The sequence below is a fragment of the Copadichromis virginalis genome, linkage group LG16 (genome assembly GCF_057382275.1).
Source record: "Copadichromis virginalis isolate Kocher_CV1m ecotype Utaka linkage group LG16, C_Virginalis_male_GT1.1, whole genome shotgun sequence".
Taxonomy (NCBI): Eukaryota; Metazoa; Chordata; class Actinopteri; order Cichliformes; family Cichlidae; genus Copadichromis; species Copadichromis virginalis.
In genome coordinates, this window is record NC_140633.1 from 37316443 (window position 1) to 37342398 (window position 25956).

The following is a 25956-nucleotide window of genomic DNA, read 5'->3' on the forward strand; positions in this document are numbered from 1 at the left end:
GGAGAGGTTGCACTTCAGGATGGATGCCAGAAGAAGACAGATCATTTGTTATCAGTAGCGTTTTTTAGATACGGGCGACATGGGTAGTTGCCCAGGGTGGCACTGTCGTGCCGGGGGCAACATTATGGCATCTGCAAAAAAAAAAAAGTTGCTCGCACCCATGCTGCCCCGACATTATGCCAGCGTATTTCTGGGATTGCATGTGCACCAGTCGGTTTTCTATTGCCCATTTGCGGGGAGTAAAGGCGCCTGGTGCTTGCCAAACACAGCGAGGAGAGGGGTGGGGCGGGGCAGCGGGGGATTCTCTGTCCACCTCAGTAGATGCCACTGGAGTGGCATCTATTAACCAGCTCGCAAAATAAAACAAAATAAAAACCAATAAACTGTCAACGTTAATCATCACAAAAAAGGCGATTAAAATTTTTAATGCAATTTATCCATCTGGAGTGCAGAATGACTCAAAATCCCTGAAATGTCTCTGTCAACACATTTCGGGCAGTTTGTCCAAAGATTGTCCATTCTGCGCTCCAGATGGGTTGATTGCTTTAAAAATTTCAATCGCAATAATCGTGATTAACAAAACTACTGATGGTATTACTGATGGAAGATGGACAAGAAAAGGTCAAAGCCATCAGGTCCTCAGTTTAGAAAAAAAGAGAAAAGAAGAGGAGAAATGGGCAAAAGATACAGATAAGCAGATGTGTCTTTGGATAATGGGAGGTATTATGTATCCTGAAACAAGATAACATTCATTAGTAGAATGGAAAGTCTGTCCTAAAAGACAAGAATAAAAAAAATGTCAGTGGCCTTTAAAACAAGTATGTTTTGGAGATTGTCTCATTGCTGCCTCTCTAGTGAACCTGTTGCTAATTTCATTAACACTAAAGCATCTCAAACTGATTAACAACCTCCTCTGATACATAACTGACCAGATCATTATCCCAGAAGTTTTACTGACTTGGTGCTATACTTAAAACGTGTTCCTTTAATTTTTTGAGCAGTGTATGATCAATTTAAAGCCACTGAAAGTTGGAGTTGAAGACAGGAATTTATTATTCTTGATGAAAATAAAATCAAAATTGATTAGTTATCCACAGAAACACACAGACACACTCAAACACATATTAACATGACAAAGTATTGAAAGAAATCTGGAAACATCTTAGTTCGATCTCCCTCTGCCTTAGTATCCTGAGTTACTTATACTCTTCCACTTGCAGTAACTTATCCCTGACCTAAAGTGCGCACTCCACCCTTTTCTAGCTGAGGACCATGGCCTCAGATTTGGAGGTGCTTATTCTCATTCCTGCTGCTTCACATCTTGCTGTCAATTGTGTGAGCTGGACGCCACCACCTGATGAAGCCAACAGAACCACATCATCCTAAAAAGCAGGGATTAAATTCTAAGACCACCTAAGTGGAAGCCTTCCTCGAACTGGCTATACTTAGAAATTCTGTTCATCAAAATTATAGGCAGAATTTCAGCTCTGGAGGTTGTTCCTCCCAATCACACCCCTGAACTGAACACAAGAGCATCTTTTTACCAGTGTGTAATTGGAAGGTATTTATATTTGTTCAAAGAAAATTAATAAAATCAGTAAACAGATGCTGTTCAGAAAAAATGTATATCACCGATGATCAAATTTGTTCCTTTGATGGTCATATAAACAGGCATCTATCCTCACATGATTTTCAAGAACACTGCTGGTAAAATCAGGCTGCAGACTGTTCTAAAAAACATTTTCCTGAAGTTTTTATCTACTTCACTTAAATGTAATCAAATATTCAGGATAAGCATGGTCATCATGGAAGACAACAAACATGGTGGGATTGGTCAGGTTGTCCACAACACTGTCGTACAGGTCAGTGGAGGCAGTGCCTTTTGCTGGTGGTTCAATCATGCCTTGTGTTCCAAGAGTGAAGTCACCAGTCAGAACTCGGCAGACGTACATAAACTTTTCCCCGTTCTGATTTGGCTTGGAGTAGGTGTCATTGGCAGAATAACTAGCATTGACAGCAAAGTATGTGCCATCACCATAAAATGCAGCTGAAAATGAAGAACAGCAGAAAGTCAATGAAACAAATTCTGTAACACTTTCTGTTATTCATAGTAGTCACAGCACTCTGAAATCAAATACTAAAACCCCAATTCCAAAAATACTGGGACAATAAAAAAATGTAAATAAACCAAAATAGAGTGATTTGCAAATCTCATAAACTCATATTCTATTCACAATACAACATGATTTAGAAAATGTACAAATCGTTTAAATTGAGAATAGCAATGAAAGTAACAACTGAAATCCCATTGACATTCACTACTCTCTCCCCACTCACGGCAGTCTACCACTTCATCCAACTAACTCCAGAATCCCTCTCTCTCTTCTGACATTTGAGTCATAGATACTGACATTTAATGTTACCTCTCTGATTTGAGCTTCAAACATATGATCCTGTCTGACACACTCTTCTACCTTATTCTACCTTAATGATATTCACATACTCTTAATTCAAGATTGCACCTAATCTGTTTTGCTTCTTGTCTATACCATGGTAGAACAGGTGGAATCCATCTCCAGAGGTCATGGTCTTGCTTCCCTTCCACCTCAAACAGTATCAAACAGTTCGCTCCCTTATACTGCTGCTTAACACAAATTGCACCTCTCTTCTTTCTTGTCTTTGACTGGGTTGTTGTTAACCCAGTCTTCAACTGATGTGATACGAAAATCACAATCTTTAATTGCATGTTTGATTTGACCAAGATTTTACACAGGATGTCCTCTCTTACACAAACCTCGCCATTTATCCATGCTTGGGTCTGTCATGAGGAGTACACTGGCTTGTGTATGAATGTGAGAGTGAATGAATAGTGGCATTGTAAAGCGCTTTGGGTGCCTTGAAAAGCGCTATATAAATCCAATCCATTATTATTATTATTATTATTATTGTGCCCCACTGTGGCTGAGTCTTGAATGAGGATTATATGTTGCTCTGAAAACTGTATATATCTTTCTGCAATAGTGGTACCTTTCTTAATGTGGAAGCTGTTGATTCCATACACTAATGCCCCCACTGCCACCAACGATGTAGGGTTTTGATTTAGCAGTCCCAATATTCAGAATTGATTTTCAGCCTTGTGCTTTTGCACACAGATTTCTCCAGATTCTCTAAATCTTTTGATGATATTATGTACTGTAAATAATGACGTATTCAAAGTATTCTCAAACTTTTATTGATTAATATTTTTCTGAAAGTGTTCAACAGTTTGCTGACTGTTGAACCCATGCCCGTTTTTACTTCTGGGAAACATTGCCTATCTAAGATATTATGTTTTATACCTTTTCATGTTACTGACCCTTTTGCCAGTTGTACTAATTAGTTGAGTAAACCATTGCCTCCCTTTCTACATTCTATATCTGGACAAAAGCTTATTTTTAAAATGTGTCTTTTCTGGCCAACTGTGCATCTCTCAGTGTTACGACCAAATTTAACATAGCCAAGGCTATGACATCAACTCACTAAAAACAAACAAACAAAAAAAGGGTCCTCTATAATATCTCACCATTCTTTCCTGAATGGCTCCTGTTGAAGCCACGGTCATTGATAATTGGCACAGTTGTGTTGCAGGTGCCGTGGAAAAGGCGTCTCTCGTTATTCTGATGACCATTTCTCAACTCCAAGTCACGCTTCTTGATCTGTAGACGCTTCCACAGTCCAGGGTTCTGGATCCGCTCAATCTGAGAAGAAGAAAAATGCCTTTTGTGTAGTCTGATATAGTTAACATAATGATGCACGAAAATAGATTTCAAATACAATTAATACATTTTGAGTAAATTACAGTATCAAGTATTCTTTTGTGGACAATTTATTATCCAAAAACTTTTTCTATGGAAGTCATTTAAAAAAAAAAAGATTTAAATCATGAATATAGCTGGAAATAATTAGTCATTATCAACTATTGATGATCCATTCACTATTTCCAATCAGAAATTAAAAGACAATATTTATAATGTTACCTTTTTAACAGTTCGTTTGCATGACGCCTGGAACAGCCTCAGGATTTCATCATATTCCGATGTCTTGGTGTTTACCACAAAAGCCTGACATGTGGTTTTGACTGGCATGTGCTGCCAGTGTTCAGGAATGTCCTTATTTTTGATGGTCTGGGGTTTTTGGCTCAATAGTTTCTTGGCTAAATCTACATCAGCTGGAGTGTCGCCACAAATGTGGAAGCAAGTGGCATCAACTTTCTGACCTTCATTAATTAAATCTTTCTCTTTCTTTGGGTTTTCAGTATTTTCACCAGTAAGCATTGCTGAAGGAAATTCAAAAACATTAGACGTTCAGCACTGATTGGAGACAGCAGAACAGTACTGGATTTTTCTTCTACATATTTTTACCTTTGAATTTGGAGCCAATGCCTGCCCAGGTCCCCTTTCGTTTATCCTTAGGCGGCTTGCGATCAGTAGCTGCTCTCTGTTCCAGGCTGCTGTGGAAGTCTTTTAGCATAGCTTTCTGGAAAATAACTATGCGGATTATGGTCAGGGGACTGGAGGTATTTTGCCTCAACGCATCAATCACTGCATCCAACATGGCATCTGCCACCAGTCTTCCTTGTGCATTACCTTGACCTAAAAATATTATAATACTATTATTATAATTTGAAGGATTGATTTGTTAAAGGTACATGCTAAATATGTGTCAGTAAACTTTCTAAAGCCCTTCTTTAGGTTGATTCAAGTTACATGAAAGGAAATTTAGTTATGCAGTCTGATAATCAGGTGTATAGGCCAGCAGGTTTCTTTTCTAAGAAGTTTTCAGACTATTATTTTTACAGTAGAAGTTTTTAGAGAGTTTATATTAGCTTATCTAAAAAGTTTACTAAAACATGAACTTACTTGTACTGTTTTTTTGTGTGTTTTCCCACACTATAAACATAAAATACTCTATACTCTTCTTTTATACTGCTGACACTTTATTCACTTACTTTACTTATTCACATATTCAGTCACTTTAATTTTAAAACTGTGTGATTTTAAAACTGTGTATATACTGTATATTCTGTGTATTTATTATCTCATTCTTGTTGCCTGTTTATGCCCTGTCCTTATCTTCAACGTCATGCTGCTCTGTTGTATCTTAATTGTCCCTTGGGGATAAATAAAGTCTCTCTGATTCTGATACATCTGAGAAGGTGTCAAAACCAGAGACCGACAATGAATTCGTCTTTCATTAAAGGCTTTCTTTTCTCTGACTGGCTTTGTGTTGGACAGAGTTCCAATCATCATTTTAATAGATTTTGTTTTGAAACACTCTACAGCATGATGTGCTATTGGGCTTTATCCAATTAGTCACAATTGGAAATGGTTCTATGTAACCCATATCAACTACGCACTGTTACATGACCCACGTCAGCTGATTTGAGGCCCCTCTCCTGATTTGCTCCTTCCACGTCGCGGCATGTATGAAAACCGGCTGTGGGGGGGATACTTCCGGGTTCCATTCCTGCTATGGCTGTAAGCTTATGGCATTTAGAACGGCGTTGGAAAACAAAGCGTTTTCTCCCCTCAATTCGCCTATAAAATTGTATCACCTCAGCGGTAAGTGTCTTTAACATCTACCAAAAACAACCTGTTAGTTGTCAGTAATGAGTCGGTCGTTTCCGCGATTAAAAAAGGACTTTGTTCGGCGGCGTTCCCACCACGAGCAGAACTCCGGTTCAAAAACTGCTGTTTTTGAACACTTTTATTTACTTATCACCTTTGAATTGATCTTCTTCTTCATATCGAAGTGGCGAGCCGGTAGGACCATTCTCTCTCTCCCCCCCCCCTTTGCAGTCTTTGGATTATGGACATATTTCCCCATTACATGAAGCTGGACCCTAAGGAGGAATTCTTTGAAAAAGGACTCTTGCACAGAAAATCACAGCATTAATTTATTAATTGTGGGCATTTATTTATGTTGTGTGTTGTATTAATTATTTTGTTCCATTTCCCCTTTTCCCCATTTATTCATTGTACATTTCCTGAACAAGATATTGCAGTCTCTGGTCTCGTCATTCACACCATCTAGGCTCCATAAAGAACTATTTCTCCTACGCGTCAGTCAGTAAACTCACCCATTGCAATAAAACTAGCCCTTAAATAACTTTGCGTTACATCTAGATGTATGCTCATATTGGATAACAATAAAAATCCTGCAATAGGCATGGGGGACTTTCTTTTTCAGACTAGACAAACTTCAATTAGGTGATGTCACAGTGTTTTGAGTTTTGTACGGATTCATTATTCAAGAGGGGGCAACGCATAAATGGTTTCAAATTCAAACAATAACAAATGGTAATTTTTTGTGAATCTGAACACACTGCAAAACCTTTTAACTTGCCAAGGGATTTTTTTTTTTTTTAAAAAAGAATACATATCAAGAATAAATTTCAGCAGAATTTCTGCTGAAGACAACAAAAAATCCACCCATATAGCTGCAGCACATAGTGTTTTTGTTGTTGTTGTGTGGGTTTTTTGTTTTTTGTTTTTTTTTGGTCATGAACAGGTCACCTGTCTTGGAGGTCTTGTGTGACAGGCAGAGAGGACCCAAATGCAGAACCCTTCCAAAACTAGACATAACACGCAAGACAAGGGGCTGTCAAAAGAAATCGGGAAGTAACACAACCACTGAGACAGACAAGGACATGCCAGCTTGACACTAGGACAGAAGACAGGGACAAATATGGGAACACACGTCAGACTGGGGAGACGAAGGATGAAACACAAAAGCTGCGTGTGGGTGTGTGGGATTTTTTTTTTTTTTTTTTTTTTAATTATTACTCATAATTTAATACAGTCCAGACATGCCTTGTGAGGATGTTTAACATTTTCTGTCATTACTTTATTATGGATTAGGTGTGAGAGTTTTTAATTATGGATAATTAAATATTAGATTAATGAAATAGCAAATTGTGTCTTGTTCTCAGATGGACAGCAAGTGGAGAGTGATTGATAAGATGAGATGGAAGAGAGGCAGAGTAAGTTACAGGGCTTTTCCTGCCTTTCTGGAGAACTTATATTTCACTAAACTTTCTAATATGCATGTCTACATAATTGCGTATTATTATAATTATGATATTTAAACACACACTCTATTTTAAAGAACATACATTAAGAAACAGATTATATTAGATTTATATTTTCAAATCTATAAATGCTGATTTTACAGCGGTAAAATTATTGAATCTCTACAGTTTAAAAATTTAATGAGCTTTCTCCCTACAGAGTGGATAGTGAAACAAATGAAACCATCATAAATACATTACTTCATATTTATTACTCTTTCCCCCCCTCATTGCTTTATTATTGTAGCCCTAGTAATAAATAATAAGGGAAGGATTTGGATCAGCACCATGATGGAAACTTGTGGCCATAGTCCCACATAGCAAAATTGGTATGGCCTGGATCTGGCCCACATAATGTGCTTACACATGGCCCACATACCACAAAGAATGTTGGCCATTTTGTGGCCCAGATCTGGTTTGTCAGAGGTGGCCCACACATGCGCCATCACACGGCCAGTTGCAGACACACTGGTGGTCCTGTGCTAGCCCATGTGTGGATTACCCCTGGCCAATGTTCCCTCTAAGCTGCGCGTGTGTGCAATTGCCCACTGCTGCCATGGTCTCTGCGCACAAAAAAACCAAAAGAATCTAACCTGAATTGAAATTAAAGTAAATACGTTAACAATTCTGTTTTGCAGTGTTAGTAAGTGACTGGCTGCTCCAGTATGGGATTAGAACGATGCCACCTTATCCCATAGTCCAGCCAATCACGCGATTCACATTCGTATATACACAGCTAACGTTAATGACAACCTGTACAACCATTGGAGATGTGAGCAGGACAGACGGAACAATTGACGGAAAAAGTGTGGACTTTATACCAGTTTTTAAATTGTGTTGATCGGCCACGTAAAACCAGAGTTATGATAAAAATATCTGCAATGTTTGGTTTTCTTCCTGAATACTGTCGTTGTTTATATTTACTGTGGAAGAAATGGTAAAAACTGCATTTTATAAGGATAACGCTCGAAAGCGCTCTCCACCTGTGAGCAAAACCAAAACCCCCACCCCAGCCTTTCCTATTGGTGGAAAAATGTACCATGTCGACCAATCAAAAAATGATATGGCAAAATGACATTTGGTTGTTTAGGGAGGAGGGAAGTTTTAGGAGTGATGGCGGTATTTTGAGATGTGAGAGATTTGCAACATTTAGCGTGTTTGGAGTCTAAGGTTAGTGTGTCATCTTGTGTAGTTAGTGTGTAGTGTAGTCAATCGTTTTGTTGTGTGTGTCAGAACAATGAGGCGACTGCTGAATATTACAGGTGTTACAGGAGTGACACATCTCCTGTTGTCACACCTGCAGGTATCAGGCTGTTGTTCTCTATCTCATAGTGGACAAAAATTTTTATTTGGAGTGGCACAAATAATTTGTGTAGGATCAAATTTGATGCAGAACAGCTGATTGTTCTGTAAATATTTTGAAATCTTTGTTTAAAAAAATGCCTTGGCAGCATTTTTAAGTAAACAGCTGCAAAAAACTTTGTTGTTTGCAAAACTCAGTAACTTTTTTGAAGAAGTAACTATATAATCAATTGCCCAACATTGGTCATTATATACTGTATTTTGCAGACAGAGTTACAGGACTCTCTCCCAGACCACAGACTCATACTCATAATACAAGTCTTGTCTGTGCCAGAACATAATAGTGCAAAGGTAACATGACAAAACATGACAGACAGTGAATGAACTGATTCTTTTATAGTGCTTTTCTGTTCCCCCTTATTGCTCAAGGCTACATTTGCTTTGCCTTGTCGCCACCTCACAACAGTGATATAGTATGATGCAACCCCATATTGCTTGACGAGTGGGTGTTGTTTTTCAGCCTGGTTCAATGTGCCCCTTTTTAACTTTGAGCACCAACCCCCTCTTCCTAAACAACCAAATGTCATGTTGCCATATCATTTTTTGATTGGTAGACATGGTACATTTTTCCACCAACACGAGAGGGGAGTTTTTTGTTTTATTTTTTTATTTTTTGGTTATAAGCAGAGGGTACTTGCAGAGAGTGGTCATGTGATTGGCTTACCACGACTACTTTATTCTTCCTCAGTCAAACAGCAGCACTCATGCGATTGTTTGGCCCCTTAGCTCCAGGTGTCAAAAAGTGATCGTCTTCCAGAAAGTGATTGCTGTCCGCAGGAGCACGCGCAGCTACTTAAAGCTGTAGCGCCCAGATTACTTACAGCTACTTCTGTGCAACTGATATAAGGTGCGGTAAGCTGAAGACGGCTTCAACCGCCTGTTTGTTGAAAAATAGTAACGTGACCGCACTGCATTTACTTGTTAGTAACGGTGACGGTGTTGTAACGATAGGAATAGTAATTAGTTAGATTACTCATTACTGAAAAAAGTAACGCCGTTAGTAATGTCGTTACTTGTAATGCCGTTATTCCCATCACTGATGTCAACCAAGACAGCCCTACAGCATCCTTCAGGAACTGTGGGTGAAACTCGTCCACCCTAGGGGCTGTTAAGAAATAAAATATATAATCTAAATGCTGATTAGTGTGTTTTATGAGAGGCCCAGACTTCAGTGTAAAACTAGGTTGCAGGCTGACAGGAAACAACATGCTTTTGCAGAAGGATGGTAACTGCAGCAGAAAGTGAAACTACATAGGGTGTTTGATCGAAACTTAAAGTGTGTGACGCATATATAAATAACCTGGCTTCCTGTACTGCTTGAGACTGGCTGTTGTGAGCAGGCGTTTCTGTGTGTGCTTAGTCTCCATATCCCGGGATATGTAAAATTAAAAATCATTTTTTGAGTTTGACCACTTTGAGCCCTGTGTCTTTCTTGGCCGTTCAAGAATACAAAGAACTGGGATTTAATACTTGGTGCCAGTGACCTGGATTCTTTTGCGGCTGAGGGGACTAATTTGGACCTTAAGGTACAATCTGATATGAGGTGGACAATAGACTGGTCTAAAAGATTAAAGGTAAGCGCACAAGCTTGTTGAAAATTGTGCACATTGGATGAATTCTAAATTAGTTGTCTGCCGAATTGATGATTGTTACCGTTAAATTGGCTCAGTAGTGGAAATTAAACTAAATTATAAAATCTGTTAAGTAGATTTCAGGTGACATGTCCATGATAATTTTGGGTAATTAGAAATAAATTAAAGTTTGGGGATATTTGACAAAATTTACTGTGATTAATTTTAGGGTGAAGTTAAAAGTTGTTGTGACGTATGTTTGAAGTTGGTGTGGTATGTGACTGTTACGTCAGCCAAGAAAAGAGATTAGATTAGGACATTTGGTCAGGGAATTTTATTCCCACATTGATTATAGGGTGGGACCTGGGCATCAGATAATAAACTGGCGGTTAGAGTCCACAGTGATGCTTCTAGAATTATTTAAATTACTTAGGATGGGAACGGCGATTCCTAGGAGCGTGGTCGCTCAGCGTGTGACAGCGACTCCTGGTGGCTGACGCGTCACCAGCCCTGGCGGCGTCCAGGTAAAGTCCGGGTGGTGCCCGCGGCATTTCGGGCACCCATTAAAAACCAAGTGGTCATTGACCACTTCCTTGACCATAAAAGGACACTGGCTGATGTGTGTAGTGTGGGACCAGAGAGAGAGAGACTTAGGAAGAAATGTCTTAAGAAAAAGTAATAAAATTATATTAATTAAGTGTTTTAGTGTGTTAATACAGGTGGACTTCTCTCAACCTGGAAACACGAGTACAGCGACAAAATGATAGATTAACAGAATTGGGAGGAAAACAGGCCAGGCTTTGGCTTAAAATTTGACAGCTTCACCTCTCATTCTCTCCTTATCCTGAGAAGAAGCTTAAAGGATAGTCAATCTCCTGATTAAGACAGAAGAGAGACAGAACATCGTGTACTTGAAGAACTAACAGCAGGCAAAAAGACAGTGTAACTGAACTATAACACTGACGACTCCAGCAGCAGCACGTAAGAAAGCACGTGATGCAACATGCACTGTGAATTACAGGCTGGTAAGAACAGTGAGATGATGATGTGAAAGTACTGGACAGCACCGGACACCGAGTTTCATATTTGCCATGCTGGGAGAAAAGACTGAAAAGATCAAGAGAGAAGCAATGGAGAGAAGAAACAGCTGATTTGGGCCTGTGTTGATCTGCGAGGCCCCACAAGAAAATGTGAGAACAGTGAGAGGTGAACCTGACTGTGATATAGTGAATGCATATAGGAAAATTGGATTGAAAGCTGAACTCATGAAGGTTTAGAAATGTTCACCACATCACAACAATGAGGTTAAAAAAAAAAGAAAGAAAAAAAGGTAAAAATAATGATTAAAAGAAAAGAGCTAAAGAGAGAAATTAACTAACAATTACATTAATGAATAGAAAACACACATACACAAATTGTTACATGTGAAATTATTGTTGGAGAGAAGCCAAAGTGAGACAGTTTGAATCCACAGCTCAGTGCAAAGAGGCATGAATTAAACCTGATTATAAAATACATATGCAATGAAGAAGCAGCTTACATTCAATGTTACTATGAACATATAACATAAATGCAACGAAGAACATGCTTACATTCATGAATGTGAATACATGACATAAATGCGAGATTAAACATACTTAAAGCTTGAAGTTAGGAATAACTCAGGGAAGTTCCATGACAATAGAGTGACGTTGGTGAAAATGAAAAGTGATTAAAAGCTTAATAAAAAAGGGGCCCTGCTACCAAGGAGTTGTTTAACTCACCTGTGACCTCACCTGCCAGTAAAAAGTTTGCCTCCTGTGTAAAAAATACTGTTTGTCCACAACAATAGCTTCTGATGATAATAGTTTTTCAGTTCAGAAGTTACTTCAGCTACATATGGTGTTGGTGTTTAAAGCTTTGACTGTCGAATCCAGTCTAGCTTGGGATTAGACTGTGTGCAAATTTGACATAAAGTTAACTAGTGCAGATTCATGGCCAGTTTTAGGATCACGCATTAATACTTATAAAGTAATTGTTTAAATCGCTATTGTGCAGAGAATTGATTGGTCAGTAGGTGGTGATTTCATATCTATTGATCTCTAATCTGAAACATAACCTGTTTCATAAAACAAGTCTCTGGCATGGGCTTAATATAGTATGGTACGTAGATTTTCCATATCATGAACTTCTGACATACATGAACAAATCTCACCTGTGCCAATTGCAGGAAATGATACAGAGGTGTAGGAGCTTTTCACACACATCTGAAGTGCATCTTTCACAATCTTGTTGATTTTTACTGGGTCAGAATCTCCAACCACGTGAAGGATCTTCTTACACTTTAGGTTACCTGGCTGAGTCATTATCATGCCTGGATTGGACTTGGCACCTAAATGTGGAGATAGTGGATCTTTATGTCTTTTACCCTTAATGACCATGAGAATGCTTAGTTAGGCCATATTTCCTTTACTGACAATTTTAGATTATGACTGCAAAATTGGGCTTTATATTAAGTCAGCTTCATTTTTATTGTTAAAAAACAAAAACTGTTATACTGTAGGTTGAGTCTACTCTGTGTTACAGTGTCATAAAATCTAAAAGTTAAAGTGATTTCTTACCAAAGTTATGGCATTCCACTTCAACAGCCTTACCAGCTGCGTCTAGAATAGCTTTAGAGACTCCTGGATCAAGTGAAAAAAGTATACGCATAAATAAAAATTAAAGATAACGATTACTGTAGGTGGATTCATCTTTTGTGTAATTTAAAACTTAATTTAATAAGATGCTTGATTCTTCTTTTGGCTGCTATGTCCACTGTGCAGTAGTGGGGAGAGAATTATCTATAAATATTTTTCAAAAGTGTAGTATTCCACTTTTTTCTATGATTTACCTGACTTAAGGGAAAAGCTTTCATTGGAAGAGTTGACAATGATATCTGTTGTCTCCCTGGTTATGTCTCCTGTGACTACCTGTATAGTCACATTTCCCATTTTAGTCTCATGCATATCTGAGGTCGAGGTGAGCTTAGAGAAGGGGCGTCCTGGCGTGAACAGTTGAAAAAACATGAACAACTAAAGCCAACAAATTAAATTAATGGATAAATAAATAAATACACTTTTCACTTCAAACGTATATGATTTAATGTTGGTAAAACTATTTGTTAGCTGAGTAGCAAAAAGACTATTCATTATAAGCTTTTTGAAAATGTACAGGTTTTGATAAAAAAAAAATGCAATATTATGTGTCTTGACCTTTTGTAGAACTTGAATCACCTGAGGCACTGGGAAACTTCTTAAATTCATCAGTGAAAGCCTGCAAAAACAAAACAATCTACTTCAACTGAAAAAAACACTAATATTTAAACCAAAACAGAAGTTAAGCAATGCAATAAATGAAGTAGCAACCTGTAAAGTTTAAAAACAAAGTTCACAAAGAAGAGCCATTCCATTTCCTAAAAGGCCACTTAAGGCCAGCTGTAGAGTTCATCTCCATGCTATGAGTCTTTCTCCAAAGACTCTATGTCAAAATGCCTAATTATGCAATAGACCCAAACATGCATGGTTAAAGCAAGTTAATAGCATGGTTAAAAAATGATCTTAATTGCTATTCATTTAAAGGGCTGAGAGTCTTTGATTGAGATTTAAAGGCTGTTTTACCATAGACTTCTATGCAGCTGGTCTTTTTTTGCAGCCAGATGCCTCCCATGTTCTTGATCAGAATCCAAGTTTAAGGCATGGTAAGCAATGTCTTCACTTTATGAATGCAGTATTTTTTTTAATTCAAAATCTACACTGCCACTTTATTAGGTACAATCTACTACATCCTAAAGTTGCTCCAATGGATTTTATGTGGTGACTCTGGAGGCTACCTGAGTACAGTGAACTCATTGTCATGTTCAAGAAACCAGTCTGAGAGCACGTGAGCTTTAAAAAATAACGCTTTAAAAAGCGTTAATAAACTATATGTGCAGCAGTTAAAGGGTTAACTGTTCTGAAGCACACATGGGTTGCTTTTAGCCAGTGGGCTAAAGTGGCACATTGTCCCGCCTGTCTGAGAGAGCACAGGCTTTTCTCGCAGATACGGCATGAGCTCTGAATGCACTAGCAGGGAAAAAAGAGACAGAGATTCACTGAAAAAAAGTACAGAAATGATAAAGAATGAAGAGTTATCACCCACTACTTATGCTAAAAATGCTTTTATGCATATGTAGTGCTAAAACAATGTGTTAAGTTCAAAACAAGTAACTAGTTCACATTCTGCATCGGGTAATGCATACATTCAGGGCGATCGTGGCTCAAGAGTTGGGAGTTCGCCTTGTAATCGGAAGGTTGCCGGTTCGAGCCCCGGCTTGGACAGTCTCGGTCGTTGTGTCCTTGGGCAAGACACTTCACCCGTTGCCTACTGGTGGTGGTCAGAGGGCCCGGTGGCGCTAGTGTCCGGCAGCCTCGCCTCTGTCAGTGCGCCCCAGGGTGGCTGTGGCTACAATGTAGCTGCCATCACCAGTGTGTGAATGTGTGGATGACTGGACGTGTAAAGCGCTTTGGGGTCCTTAGGGACTAGTAAAAGCGCTATATAAATACAGGCCATTTACCATTCTCTTCACATTGTTTGGTTGTAGAAAGTCAGAGAAGGCGCCATTTCGCGCTCCTGCACTGTCCTCTTCTGAGATCGGTGAGCAAATTACTTTACATGTTCATTGTTTATTTGCACTTTTTATGAGTTCGCTGTGAGTAAAAGGTTTCTAGCATTTACAGAAGAAATCATTTACAAGGTTTGCTAGAAAAAAACTTGAGGCAATGCCCTACAGTTCTGTGTTATATTCAGAATGTTATTGAAATTGTAAATACTTAAACTACAGAAGAAGCATTTGAAACCAGTGCAATTATTATTACACATTTTACTGCCTAATTTAATTGTAAACAACAGTTACTATGTTACAACAGTACTTTTATGCGCTAACAGATTGTGAACTGTGACATCTCGACACACAGGAACTGGATTTGGTGTGGGCAAGTTGGACTTGTTCCTCCAATTTAGGGGTTTTGTTGCAGTCAGCTAACAAAGTCTACGCAATGTCAGATGAATGTTGTCATTTGGACTTTTGTCATTGAAATTGTATTTCATTTTGAATTGGAAACCTGAATTGTACATTTAGCAGGGGTGCACCCAGGTAAGATTTTTTTAAGGTGACTGCTGTGATTGTGCTCAGGTTGTCACTGAGAGAAACATTGATACCAAAAAGAGAAACTTTTATTTGAAATATTTTATTGTTTGTTTGTTATTAATTTTCTTTTCTTTCTTTTCTTTTAATGAGGAAAAATATATAAGCCGGCATTTTCAAAATTCAAAGCTGTCTGAGTCTCATTCACTTCTTCTTTACGTAGCCGAACCTTCTGGTCCAAATCATTTGAGCTCCTTTGCATCAGATTTTGGTGAAGCAAATCTTGAGCTAAGAGTCTTTTTTAATAATGACAGGGTTGCATAAGGAACATTCTGATTGAGGTTTTTAGGACAGTTTTATTGAGGATTTGTCTTGGATTTTAGTTTAAAATCATTTAGGCCCGCCAGCTTTAGGGTCTACACTTGCTTGGTATTAAGGGGCTCAATGAAGAAAATATCCCCCAGTATCATTACATCACCAGCAGCTGCCTGAACCGATGATAAAAGGCAGGATGGATTCTTGTTTTCATGTTTCAGAAACTTCAAATTTAGTGTGATTTTTCCCACATAGCCATCTCTTGGTTTGACAAATAGTGGTCAGAAAAAGAGAAAATATACAGTGAGGAGCTGTTTTCTGTTAAAAAAAAATACCTTGTTGATATCAGAAGTCAGTAGCAAGACTACTTTGAGCTGATAGGAAGTCAACAGTAACCACTCGTTGCAAACAAGGTATGCAGAAAAACATCTATGAAAGCACAATGCATCTGAACTTGAAGTAGATGAGGTACAGCAACGGAGAGACTACAGTGGGGACCACACCTGTCAGCTAAGAACAGGAAACCAGAGGTGTGGACTCGAGTCACATGACTTGGACTCGAGTCAGACTCGAGTCATTAATTTTATGACTTTAGACTTGACTTGAAAAAATGTTGTAAGACTTGTGACTTGACTTGGACTTTTACACCAATGACTTGGGACTTGAATTGGACTTGAACCGGTTTACTTGAAAAGACTTGATATTTTACCCCAAATATAAAATTTAACATGCATATTATATAGAGATTGAAAATGTGACGTCATTCACGGGTAGAACCGCAAAGGATTCTGGGAACTCGTGGCAAGCGGTACTAGCGCACGCAGGCTTTCAATTGAAATCAGTCACACAGCGATAAAAAGAAACACAAAAATGTCAAGAAGCCGTTGTATCATTAACTGCAATAGCCGGTCGCATGACAGCCACGAGAAGCTGACGGGTAAAGAGATCGGTTGTTATCGGATTACGTCGTTGAAGAGAAATTGTTCGAGCCATGTTTCCGAAGTAACAAAGACGCGACGGGTGGCCTGGATTGCAGCCATTCAAAGACCAAATATAACGTCCCAGAACACTCCAGCTCACAGGTTAGTCTGCTCCAAGCATTTACACGAAGGTCAGTGTTTTTTAGTAGTTAATACGTCATTTTCATAACATAATTAGTGATATAGGTTACAAGCAAGTCTGGCGCTGAACAGAAATTGTCACGCTATGCTCCTTTGTTTATTGTGCATAAATAGTGAATTGTCCTGACACAATATTGCGTTTCGCTTCTGTTATTATGGTACATTGACAAAAACATATACTTTTATTCACAGGATAAAACAGGTTTTTTGTATCACTAATTGCCCAGTACGATTACAGCATACAGTATTATTGTCACTGCTACATTTCTGTGATGGGTACCAGAAATTATTTCCACTGCTAATTAATTACCGTTGAGCTCAAAGGTCCTATTAATAAACGGTTAAGGAATATGTATTTATGAAGACAATTTGTGAGACTGGTAAACTTATGATACGTACGATGGTCTTTCGTTCTACACGGTGCATTTCAAGGTCCTGTACCCATCCGTCGGTAAACTGTACCTGGGCTTGTTGCAGTGACCTGAAGTTACTAAACTTCATGAGTGTATGCACTCACTCCAAGAACCGTATGATTATAAATATGCATATAAATATGCTAAGATGAGATAGCTGACTTCATCTAACTAGCAAATGTTGTCCAGGCTACGTTGGTGATACAGTTTTTTTTAATGTGTATGATATTTTTGTCATGCGATTTTAAAGCCAGTCCTACAACCGCATCCAAGAATAACATGCAGCTTATCTCAGAACTGTCGGTGAAAATTATTCTTGGAGATAGGTTTAATTGAGCTGCATTTTAAAGAGGTGCAATTTCACAATTTGTGTATATTTTCTAAGTTCACTATTTTGTCATGTGTTGAGAAAAACACAGATTTTAAAATTACATGGTCTAATATTTACATTTAGCATAACTGCAACATTATTTTTTCATTTTGTTTTTTTTAAAGACTCGAAAGGACTTGAAATTCAAAGTTTCAGACTTGTGACTTGACTCGGACTTTTACACCAGTGACTTGAGACTCGACTCTGACTTGCCTGACATTACTTGAGACTTGACTTGAGACTTGAGGATAAAGACTTGAGACTTACTTGAGACTTGCAAAACAATGACTTGGTCCCACCTCTGCAGGAAACTGAGACTACAGTTCACACAGGCTCACCAACATTGGACAACAGGAGACTGGAAAGACACATTGTACCAATGGCCTCCACAGTCATCAGAACTCAATCCAGTAGAGCACTCTTGGGATGTACTTGAAAAGGAAATTTGGATAAGCAGCTAATAAATCTGCAGCAACTGTGTGATGCTTTCATGTCAATATGCAGTAGAATCTCTGGAATTTGTCCAAGACCTTTTTGAATCTATGCAATCAGGCTTTGGCATATTATGTCATTCTAAAAATATTGAATGAAAACTTGCATTACAGAAACCTTGGCACCATCTTGTGTTTTAGATGTATTAAAGCATGCAATGTCACTACAAGAAGTCGCACTATGAATAAGTCAGCAGGGAAGCAGCATTGCTAAGAAATGAAGAGATAATTATATGGAAAGTCCAAGTACTTTCCAAACGAATACTAGTAACTAAAGATGTTACGATACCACTTTTTGTGTCCCATACCGATACCATAAATTTGTATATCTGCCAATACCGATATGAATCCAATATAGTCTATTTTATAATCAATAAAAGTGTTTTTTTTTTAATATCTTGCTGCATTTTGTACAAGTTCATGCTAAAATTTTTAAACAAAACACTAAAGCTATTACTTGTATGCAAAAAATACACTGCATTACTGCACTAGAGGCCACCACCTGATGAGGCCAATAGAACCACATCATCCGCAAAAAGCAGAGACAAGATTCTTAGAACGCCCAAGTGGAAGCCGTCTGCCACTTGGCTACGCCTAGAAATTCTGCCCATAAAAAGTATTGACAGAATGGGTGACAAAGGACAGCTCTTGCGGATGGCCTGTAGCAACAGGTTAGAAACCCCCTGCTCTAGAAACACCTCCCAAAGAATACTCAGATGGACACGGTCAAATGCCTTCTCCAAGTCCACAAAGTAGATGTAGACTGGTTAAGCAAATTCTCATGCACCCTGAAGTATCTTCAAGAGGGTAAAGAACTGGTCCAGCGTTTCATGACTGGGATGAAGACCACATTGTTCTTCCTGTGTCTGAGGTTCGACAAAAGGACAGACTCTCCTTTCCAGCACCCTGGCATAGACTTTCCCTGTGGGGCTGAGGAGTCTGATCCTCCTATAGTTTGAGCACATGCATTTGGCACATAGGCACAGACAACAGTCAGGACCCCTTCCCCGACCCGTCCACTGGGGAAAACTCCAATGTACAGGTAGCAAGCTGAGGGAATACTATGATACCCACCCCAGCAGCCTGCTGCTTCTCACCTTGGCCAACTCCAGCCGAACTATATCTGGCCGGTACCTCTTGACCTCTGACACTAATGTGCAAGCTTTTCTTACCTGAATACACTGTGTATCAGCTGGGTAAAGTACAATATCAACCTTCTTCAGGTGCTTGGGGCGTCTCATTTTGCTAAACTCTAAGATTTTATCCAACATCAAAGAGGCTACGACAGCTGTTGGGAAACACAGGTCTCCAGTGCCAATTGCTGGCAAGGATATGGAGGTTAGATTATTATTCTCTGCCATGTCCAAACAATCCTTAAAGATTCCTTGCAAACACTGTATGGTAACAAATAAATACTATTTAATAGTAATAACAAAGATAATGATATTTAATTACAGTAATATACATGTCATCAATTTTAGACTGTAAAGATTATTTAAATATACTTGTATTATACATGATGAAACACATTACCTGTTCAGATGTACCTTTTCCATTATCCCAGTGAGGTGCAATTGCATGAAAAACTTTGCTGTTTAGTTGGCAGCCCTCAGTAACAATGATCTCACCAACATTTCCAGTAGAGCCCTGTGCATTTATTGACTGCTGAAGTTTGGGTCCAGCTGCACGCAAGATGGCTTTGGAAACTGCACCTCTGTTCAGATTAAGGTTTGAAGGCACAGTATTCACAATCACCTCTGTCTAAAAATTTATGAAACAGTTATCAGTTGTGTGTTCAGCAGTGCAAATAACTATTATAGACAAGAAAACAAAAATAATAAAACAAGAAACAGTGAACCCCTTCACTAATAAATAGATAATTTATTTTAGGCAGCACCTACCGTTCTTTATGCAACTTCAAATGTCGGACAAAGTTGGAAGTTGTTCCATCTCCGTCTGTAATTCTCTTCTTGCATGTTTTGCATGTTGCATTTCGTTTTTTGTTGACTACTTCGTAGTTTGTGTAGCCGAAGGAAATTACTCTTGGGAGCATTTTTGGCTCGAGCGTTTTTGTTTTTGTTTTTTTTAAATATGGTTAATTTGATTGGCTGTGCTACAGCTCACGCTCACATACATACGGAGTGTGGTAAGAATGAATGAATGAATGAATAAAGTGAATTAATGGTCCACACTTTTTATATAATATGTATGTTAAATTTTAGATTTGGGTAAAATATCAAGTCTTTTCAAGTAAACAGGTTCAAGTCCAAGTCCCAAGTCACTAGTGTAAAAGTCCAAGTCAAGTCACAGTCTTACAACCTTTTTTCAAGTCAAGTCTAAAGTCATAAAATTAATGACTCGAGTCTGACTCGAGTCCAAGTCATGTGACTCGAGTCCACACCTCTGAATATTACAACTAAGTAGCTGCCACCATTGTTGGAATTCAACTTTTGCGAGAGTTTTGCGAGATCCTGAGTTTGTTTTGCGAGATCTTGCAAAAGTCCGTCTTAATTTTTTTTTCTCCCATGTTCCCTGCGGGGCTCCGTAGGCAACTACTAAGGTAACTACATGCTCTGAATTAAGTATAATAAAAATCAAAATTACCTTGGAAAACTCTATGTTTCCCTTTTTAAGAACGATGTCCAGTCCTTCGTTTGTCTGCACATGATACAAGTTCAGGTCAGATCCAGTAGGGTGTAGAACTGATGGCTTGTGAGCTGTGGGAGGAGGAGTGACACTGAGGTTTCCAAACTCCTGCCTGACAGCAGCCACCATATCCTGAACAGCAATGTCATCATTGTTCACAAAATGGATCTTTTGCAGGATGTTATCACATTTCTCATCACAATACTCCTTCACTGCTTTGACAATGGTGAGTTCACACTGCTTGAGGTGAAAACAGCCCAGGCCTCTGCCAATAGATGGAAGAGCTACTGAGACGCATCTGCAGGCTTCAGCGAGTTCTAAGCTTCCTTTAACAACTTTTGTTAGCTGATCCAAAGCTTTTTGAGGTTTATCTTTTTCATACATGGGTCCCACGGCATGGATAACTTTTTGGCAACAAAGCTGCCCTCCTGCATCAGTTAGAAAAAAGTCTCCTGCATTCAATTTCCCCATTAATTTTATCGTTCTTTGAAATTCATCTTGTAACTGAGAGCCAGCAGCCTTCAAAAGTGCTGCTGCAATTCCAGTACTGTGTTTCAAGTCTTGATTACATGGACTCACAACTGCATCCACTGGATAGCTGCACATATCTGCCTTGCAAACAGCAATTTCCACTCCGTCATGTGTCCTAAGCTGGTATAAAGGTGTTGGTACTTGTTTAAGAACCAAATTGTCTTGTCCACTACCTGTCTTATCAACCAGTTGGACCAGGCAACCAGTTATATTTTTGATTGAGGAAACATACAGCGTTTCATTCTCCTGGAAGAGCTTCTTCACTCCAGACTTGTAGACAGTCAGACTGTCAAAGACTACAGCAGAAACGGCACCTTCAACCACAGTCTTGCAATGTGTCACATTCACTCTGGATCCACTCAGACAGATGGCCTCATTTCTGTAAGACACTCTCACCTTGTCTTTCACTTTCTCCATCCAAGATGTGTTGAAATGTTTCAAGTATTCAACGACAGCATTAGCTTTGACCACAACAGTTTCTTCAATGTGAGCGTTCTGTGTTAAGAAGACACCAAGCTGATGCTGAACATTTTTGACACTATCCTTGTAGCCTGACACCACGACTTGTTGAGCAGTTGTGTTGATTCGAGTTCTGCATTTCTTACTGTTAGCCTGCTCTAAGTGACTGACCAGCTGCTGCCACTCTGGCTTCTTCAGGACATTACTGTCTTCAACATTAATATACTGAGATGTTAACAGCTGTCCTAGATGGTCCTGAGCACGCAACAGATCTCTGTAAGAAACAGCAAGGAGCTGCACCCTGTTTCCACTGATTTCAAACGCTGCGTTTATTCGATGAGATGTGAGGAGAGCATCTGTAAGCTCCTCTTGTTGCTCATCCTTCAACAGTTCAAGCACATATTTATCTACTTCCAGATTTTGTCGTTTTAATGCAAGTACTGCATCAAATATAGCATTGATTGCTGTATTAATCTCTTCCCCTAAGCCAGTTATTTTCAGATTAGGATTCTCTGATGACATTTTCAATCCTGGATACAGAAGTAGAAGTTTGTGCATAAGCCCATGTTCACACAGGAGATGGAAAACTGATGGTGACACTTTGATCTCTACAGTTTTACTTGATTTCTCCCTGTGGATCTTGTTAATAGTTTCAGAAAGAGATTTCTCCAGTCTGTTGACATCACTAACAGGACCAGCCACTGATAAAGCACCACTGTCTTTATCAGGTACTACGATCACATTTTCATTCAGTAGCATCTCTCTGATCTTTTCCTCAGACTCTTCCCATGCATCTGAATCTGGACAGAACTTCACAGATTTGAACTTTGACACAGATTTTTTAAACGCTGCCTTCACAGTATCAGTCCATTCTTTGATGATGGCTTTGGCATCCTGTTGCTTTAGTAAAGAAGACACAGGACTCAAGGTCACAGTGGTTTGGCCGAGGTTTACGATGCAGAAATGTTCTTCCATTTCTTTACAAATGCCTTCTGTTGCTGATTTTTTTTGAGCTAGGTATCTCAGGACAGCACTGTCAATGGGCTGTGAGATGGCCACAGGAAGTTTTAGTGATAGCTTGCCATAGAATGACCTTCTAACAACTTCTAAAACAGAAAACCGATGAACTCTGGCCTCTTCGTTCTTGATGGAATCCTTCCCCTTTATCTTTTCAACAGCTGTAATAAAAAAAAAAATACCTTGACAAACATGTAAAACATTGTAGATATGTAAGACATGTTTTTCTGTTTATCCAGCTCAACAGCATACATCAGCTATGACTAACATCTGCGATGCCAGGCAACACTTTGGTGTAATAAAGACAACACATACCTGATAAAAGAGAGGTGTTAACAACTGAATAGAACTGACAAATTCATGTTTTAGACAGACAATTTGAGTTGAGGAGTGAGTCCCTGAGTCAATCTCAGTCATCCTTCACAAAATCACAGCAGGAATGTTTTTTATATACCCAGACATACTTAGAGAAAAAACACTTTAAATAATAGATTTTAGAAGTTTTTGACAAACACATGCATGTAAAAAGATACTAGAAAACTAAACTAAACTAAATACCTTCATTACATATATAGCATGCATGGCATACGTCTGAGGTGGGTTTTTTTTATTCAGTACTTACATTTCATGTTGTCTTTATCCAATGGGAATTCCTGTGTGGAACAAAAAATAAATAAACATTTTTTTTAATTAAACTGAAATCTTGCATGACCAGTGCCATAAATGGGTGTTGGTCTTAAAAGAAATACAGTGGAAAAATATTTTAATCATAATTCATTTGTGTAAAATAAACAAAAGACACACAGTAATGTTTTCCAAGTTCTTTTGTTTGTTCATTTGTTTTTTGCAATATTCATACAGCAGGAAGAGAGAACAGCGAGAACAGCTTTGAGTTCATGGTAACTCACGTGACTTCCAGAACCAGATAAACCGCTCAAAACCACGACTAATCCTAAAGTTGAAGTCTTGGGAGGAGGTTCGACCCCTTCCACCCACAAATAGTGTAACATGACTATATTTTACATCAGTATATTTATATTCACAAGAGGATACAAAACTATTCTTGAACATTTTACTGGTATGTAGATCTCCCTTGATTATACCAACCTATTATAAATAATACCTGTGAAGATTTCTCTTCAGTGGGTAAACGAACCATCAGCTTCAAAACACGCTTTTCCAAACTGATCTGATGAGACTCTTTCGCCAGAACATTCCTCTGATCTGTGATACAAGAGAATAAAAATCTGCAGTAAAGAACTCCACTGATAATAAGGCGTAGAACCTATTATTATCATTATTATTATTATTGTTATTATTATTATTATTATTGTTATTATCAGTCCACTTTATGCAGCCAAACTTACCCTCCTGCCTCCTGAAGTGCACTACCGCTGTCTTGCTGCCCTTTTCATACTCAATCTCACAGTTGCCACCGACAGTAAAAAAGTACTGCAGTAACTTCATTTTTAATATGGGTATGTTGGTTTCTTCAAATTCAACGAGCAGAGGATACGAGTGTGCCTTGGCCATTGTTAGAGGGCAGACAGACTCACAAAGAAGAATGAATTCTTTCACTTTCTGCTTCACTTGTATATGTAGACATGTAGGACTGGTATCCTCCCACAGGTGGAAACTAAAAAAAACTCAGTCTCAGTGTTAGACAGGTTTAAATGCAATTTAAAATTAAATGCTTTTAATATGTAATATTATAACATTATTATTATTACTATATATGCAGAATTATTAGAAAAATAAGTAAACTTGTACATTTACGGAAAAAAAAACTACTTTTACTAGACAGAAACTTCGGGGGGAAAACAGAAAAGAAAAGAAAAAAATTCAAACTTTTGAGAAAAACACATCGCAGATTCACGATACAGCATGTTTATGAGGAGAAACTGGCTTAAACAACAACGACTGCAACAAATATGCTTCCACAACCTGAAGACAACGTGCTCGGAGTTTGTAAATTGTAAAAAGCCAAATTCAAATGGGGAGAAGTTTAAAAAAAAAAAATGTTGACTGAATTTTAAAATTTGCCCTTTTTTTATTCGCAACTAGACTTTCTCTAAAAGGCAAACATTTCATTTCTTTTTCCTTTTTTCAATAGAGGTTTAAAATATGCACAGTTAACATAATCGGTTTGAGTCTTTCATACAACAAAGTTAATTAAGACAAAGCTGTCATTATAAAGAATCAGATTTTCTTCTGGTGTCGATAAGCAACTGTCAACACCTGTAATATTCTGCATGTTTATAATTGAACTATTTGTATATATTAGAGCTATTTAAGATAAGATAAGATAAGATAAGATAAGATAAGATAAGATAACCTTTATTAGTCCCACACATGGGAAATTTGTTTTGTCACAGCAGGAAGTGGACAGTGCAAAAGTTATGAGGCAAAAATTAGAATACAATAAGAATAAATACAGTACACAACTGTACAGAATAGAATAAAATAAAATACTATATACAGTAGAATAGAATAAAATAAATATACAATAAGATAAAAATAGAATACAAATACAAATACTATATACAACTGAGTAAAAATACAACGATGACAGAAAGGATTATTGCACTTAGTATTATTGCATATGTATGGATGTGTGTGCTTGATCAGTTAAAGTCTTTATTATGGAGTCTGACAGCAGTGGGGAGGAAAGACCTGCGAAATCTCTCCGTCCCACACCGTGGGTGCCGCAGTCTCCCACTGAAGGAGCTGCTCAGTGCTGTCACAGTCTCCTGCATGGGGTGGGAGATGTTGTCCATCAGGGATGACAGCTTAGCCGCCGTTCTCCTGTCATTCACCACCTCCACTGGGTCCAGAGGGCATCCTAGAACAGAGCTGGCCCTTCGGATCACCCTGTTCAGTCTCTTCCTGTCCCCAGCAGAGATGCTGCTGCCCCAGCAGACCACACCATAAAAGATAGCAGAAGCCACAACAGAGTCATAGAATTTCTTCAGGAGTGGGCCCTCCACTCCAAACGACCTGAGTCTCCGCAGCAGGTACAGCCTGCTCTGCCCTTTCCTGTAGAGGGCGTCTGAGTTATGAGTCCAGTCCAGTCTATTGTTCAGATGAACACCAAGGTACCTGTAGCTGTCCACAGCCTCAATGTCCATACCTTGGATGTTCAGTGGTTGCAGTGGAGAATGCTTGTGCCTGCGGAAGTCTACCACCAGCTCCTTGGTTTTACTGGCGTTGATCTGGAGGTAGTTCAGCTGGCACCAGTCCACAAAGTCTTGGGTCAGACCTCTGTACTCCTTGTCGTCCCCATCAGTGATGAGGCCGACTATTGCAGAGTCATCAGAGAACTTCTGCAGGAAGCACTGGGTGGAATTGTGGGAGAAGTCTGCAGTGTAGATGGTGAAGAGGAACGGAGCCAGAACCGTTCCCTGTGGGG

General features: G+C 38.7%; 1 protein-coding gene across 1 annotated transcript; it reads right to left on the bottom strand.

Moving 5' to 3' along the window:
• Nucleotides 1-1035: 1035 nt before the first annotated feature.
• Nucleotides 1036-24080, bottom strand: LOC146691301 (protein mono-ADP-ribosyltransferase PARP14-like). The gene is made up of 14 exons (XM_085435108.1): nucleotides 23915-24080; nucleotides 23671-23771; nucleotides 23170-23200; nucleotides 20499-22708; nucleotides 19428-19655; nucleotides 19067-19288; nucleotides 13275-13335; nucleotides 12914-13063; nucleotides 12642-12704; nucleotides 12236-12412; nucleotides 4401-4631; nucleotides 4017-4315; nucleotides 3563-3737; nucleotides 1036-2047 (listed from the first exon to the last, which is right to left on the bottom strand). Exons 1-14 carry the CDS (start codon nucleotides 24078-24080, stop codon nucleotides 1764-1766), a joined length of 4398 nt encoding a protein of 1465 aa, XP_085291234.1. The 3' UTR covers nucleotides 1036-1763.
• Between the last annotated feature and the right edge of the window lie 1876 nt (nucleotides 24081-25956).

What these genes read in the sequence shown, in the direction of transcription:
- LOC146691301 (XM_085435108.1), bottom strand. Translation starts at nt 24,080, where the DNA reads ATGGCCAAGGCACACTCGTATCCTCTGCTCGTTGAATTTGAAGAAACC. An exon ending in CTGAAGAGAAATCTTCACAG is followed by an intron (nt 23,201 to 23,670) that starts GTATTATTTATA and finishes TGTTCCACACAG; the next exon opens with GAATTCCCATTGGATAAAGA. An exon ending in AAGCTTTTCCCTTAAGTCAG is followed by an intron (nt 12,705 to 12,913) that starts GTAAATCATAGA and finishes CACTTGATCCAG; the next exon opens with GAGTCTCTAAAGCTATTCTA.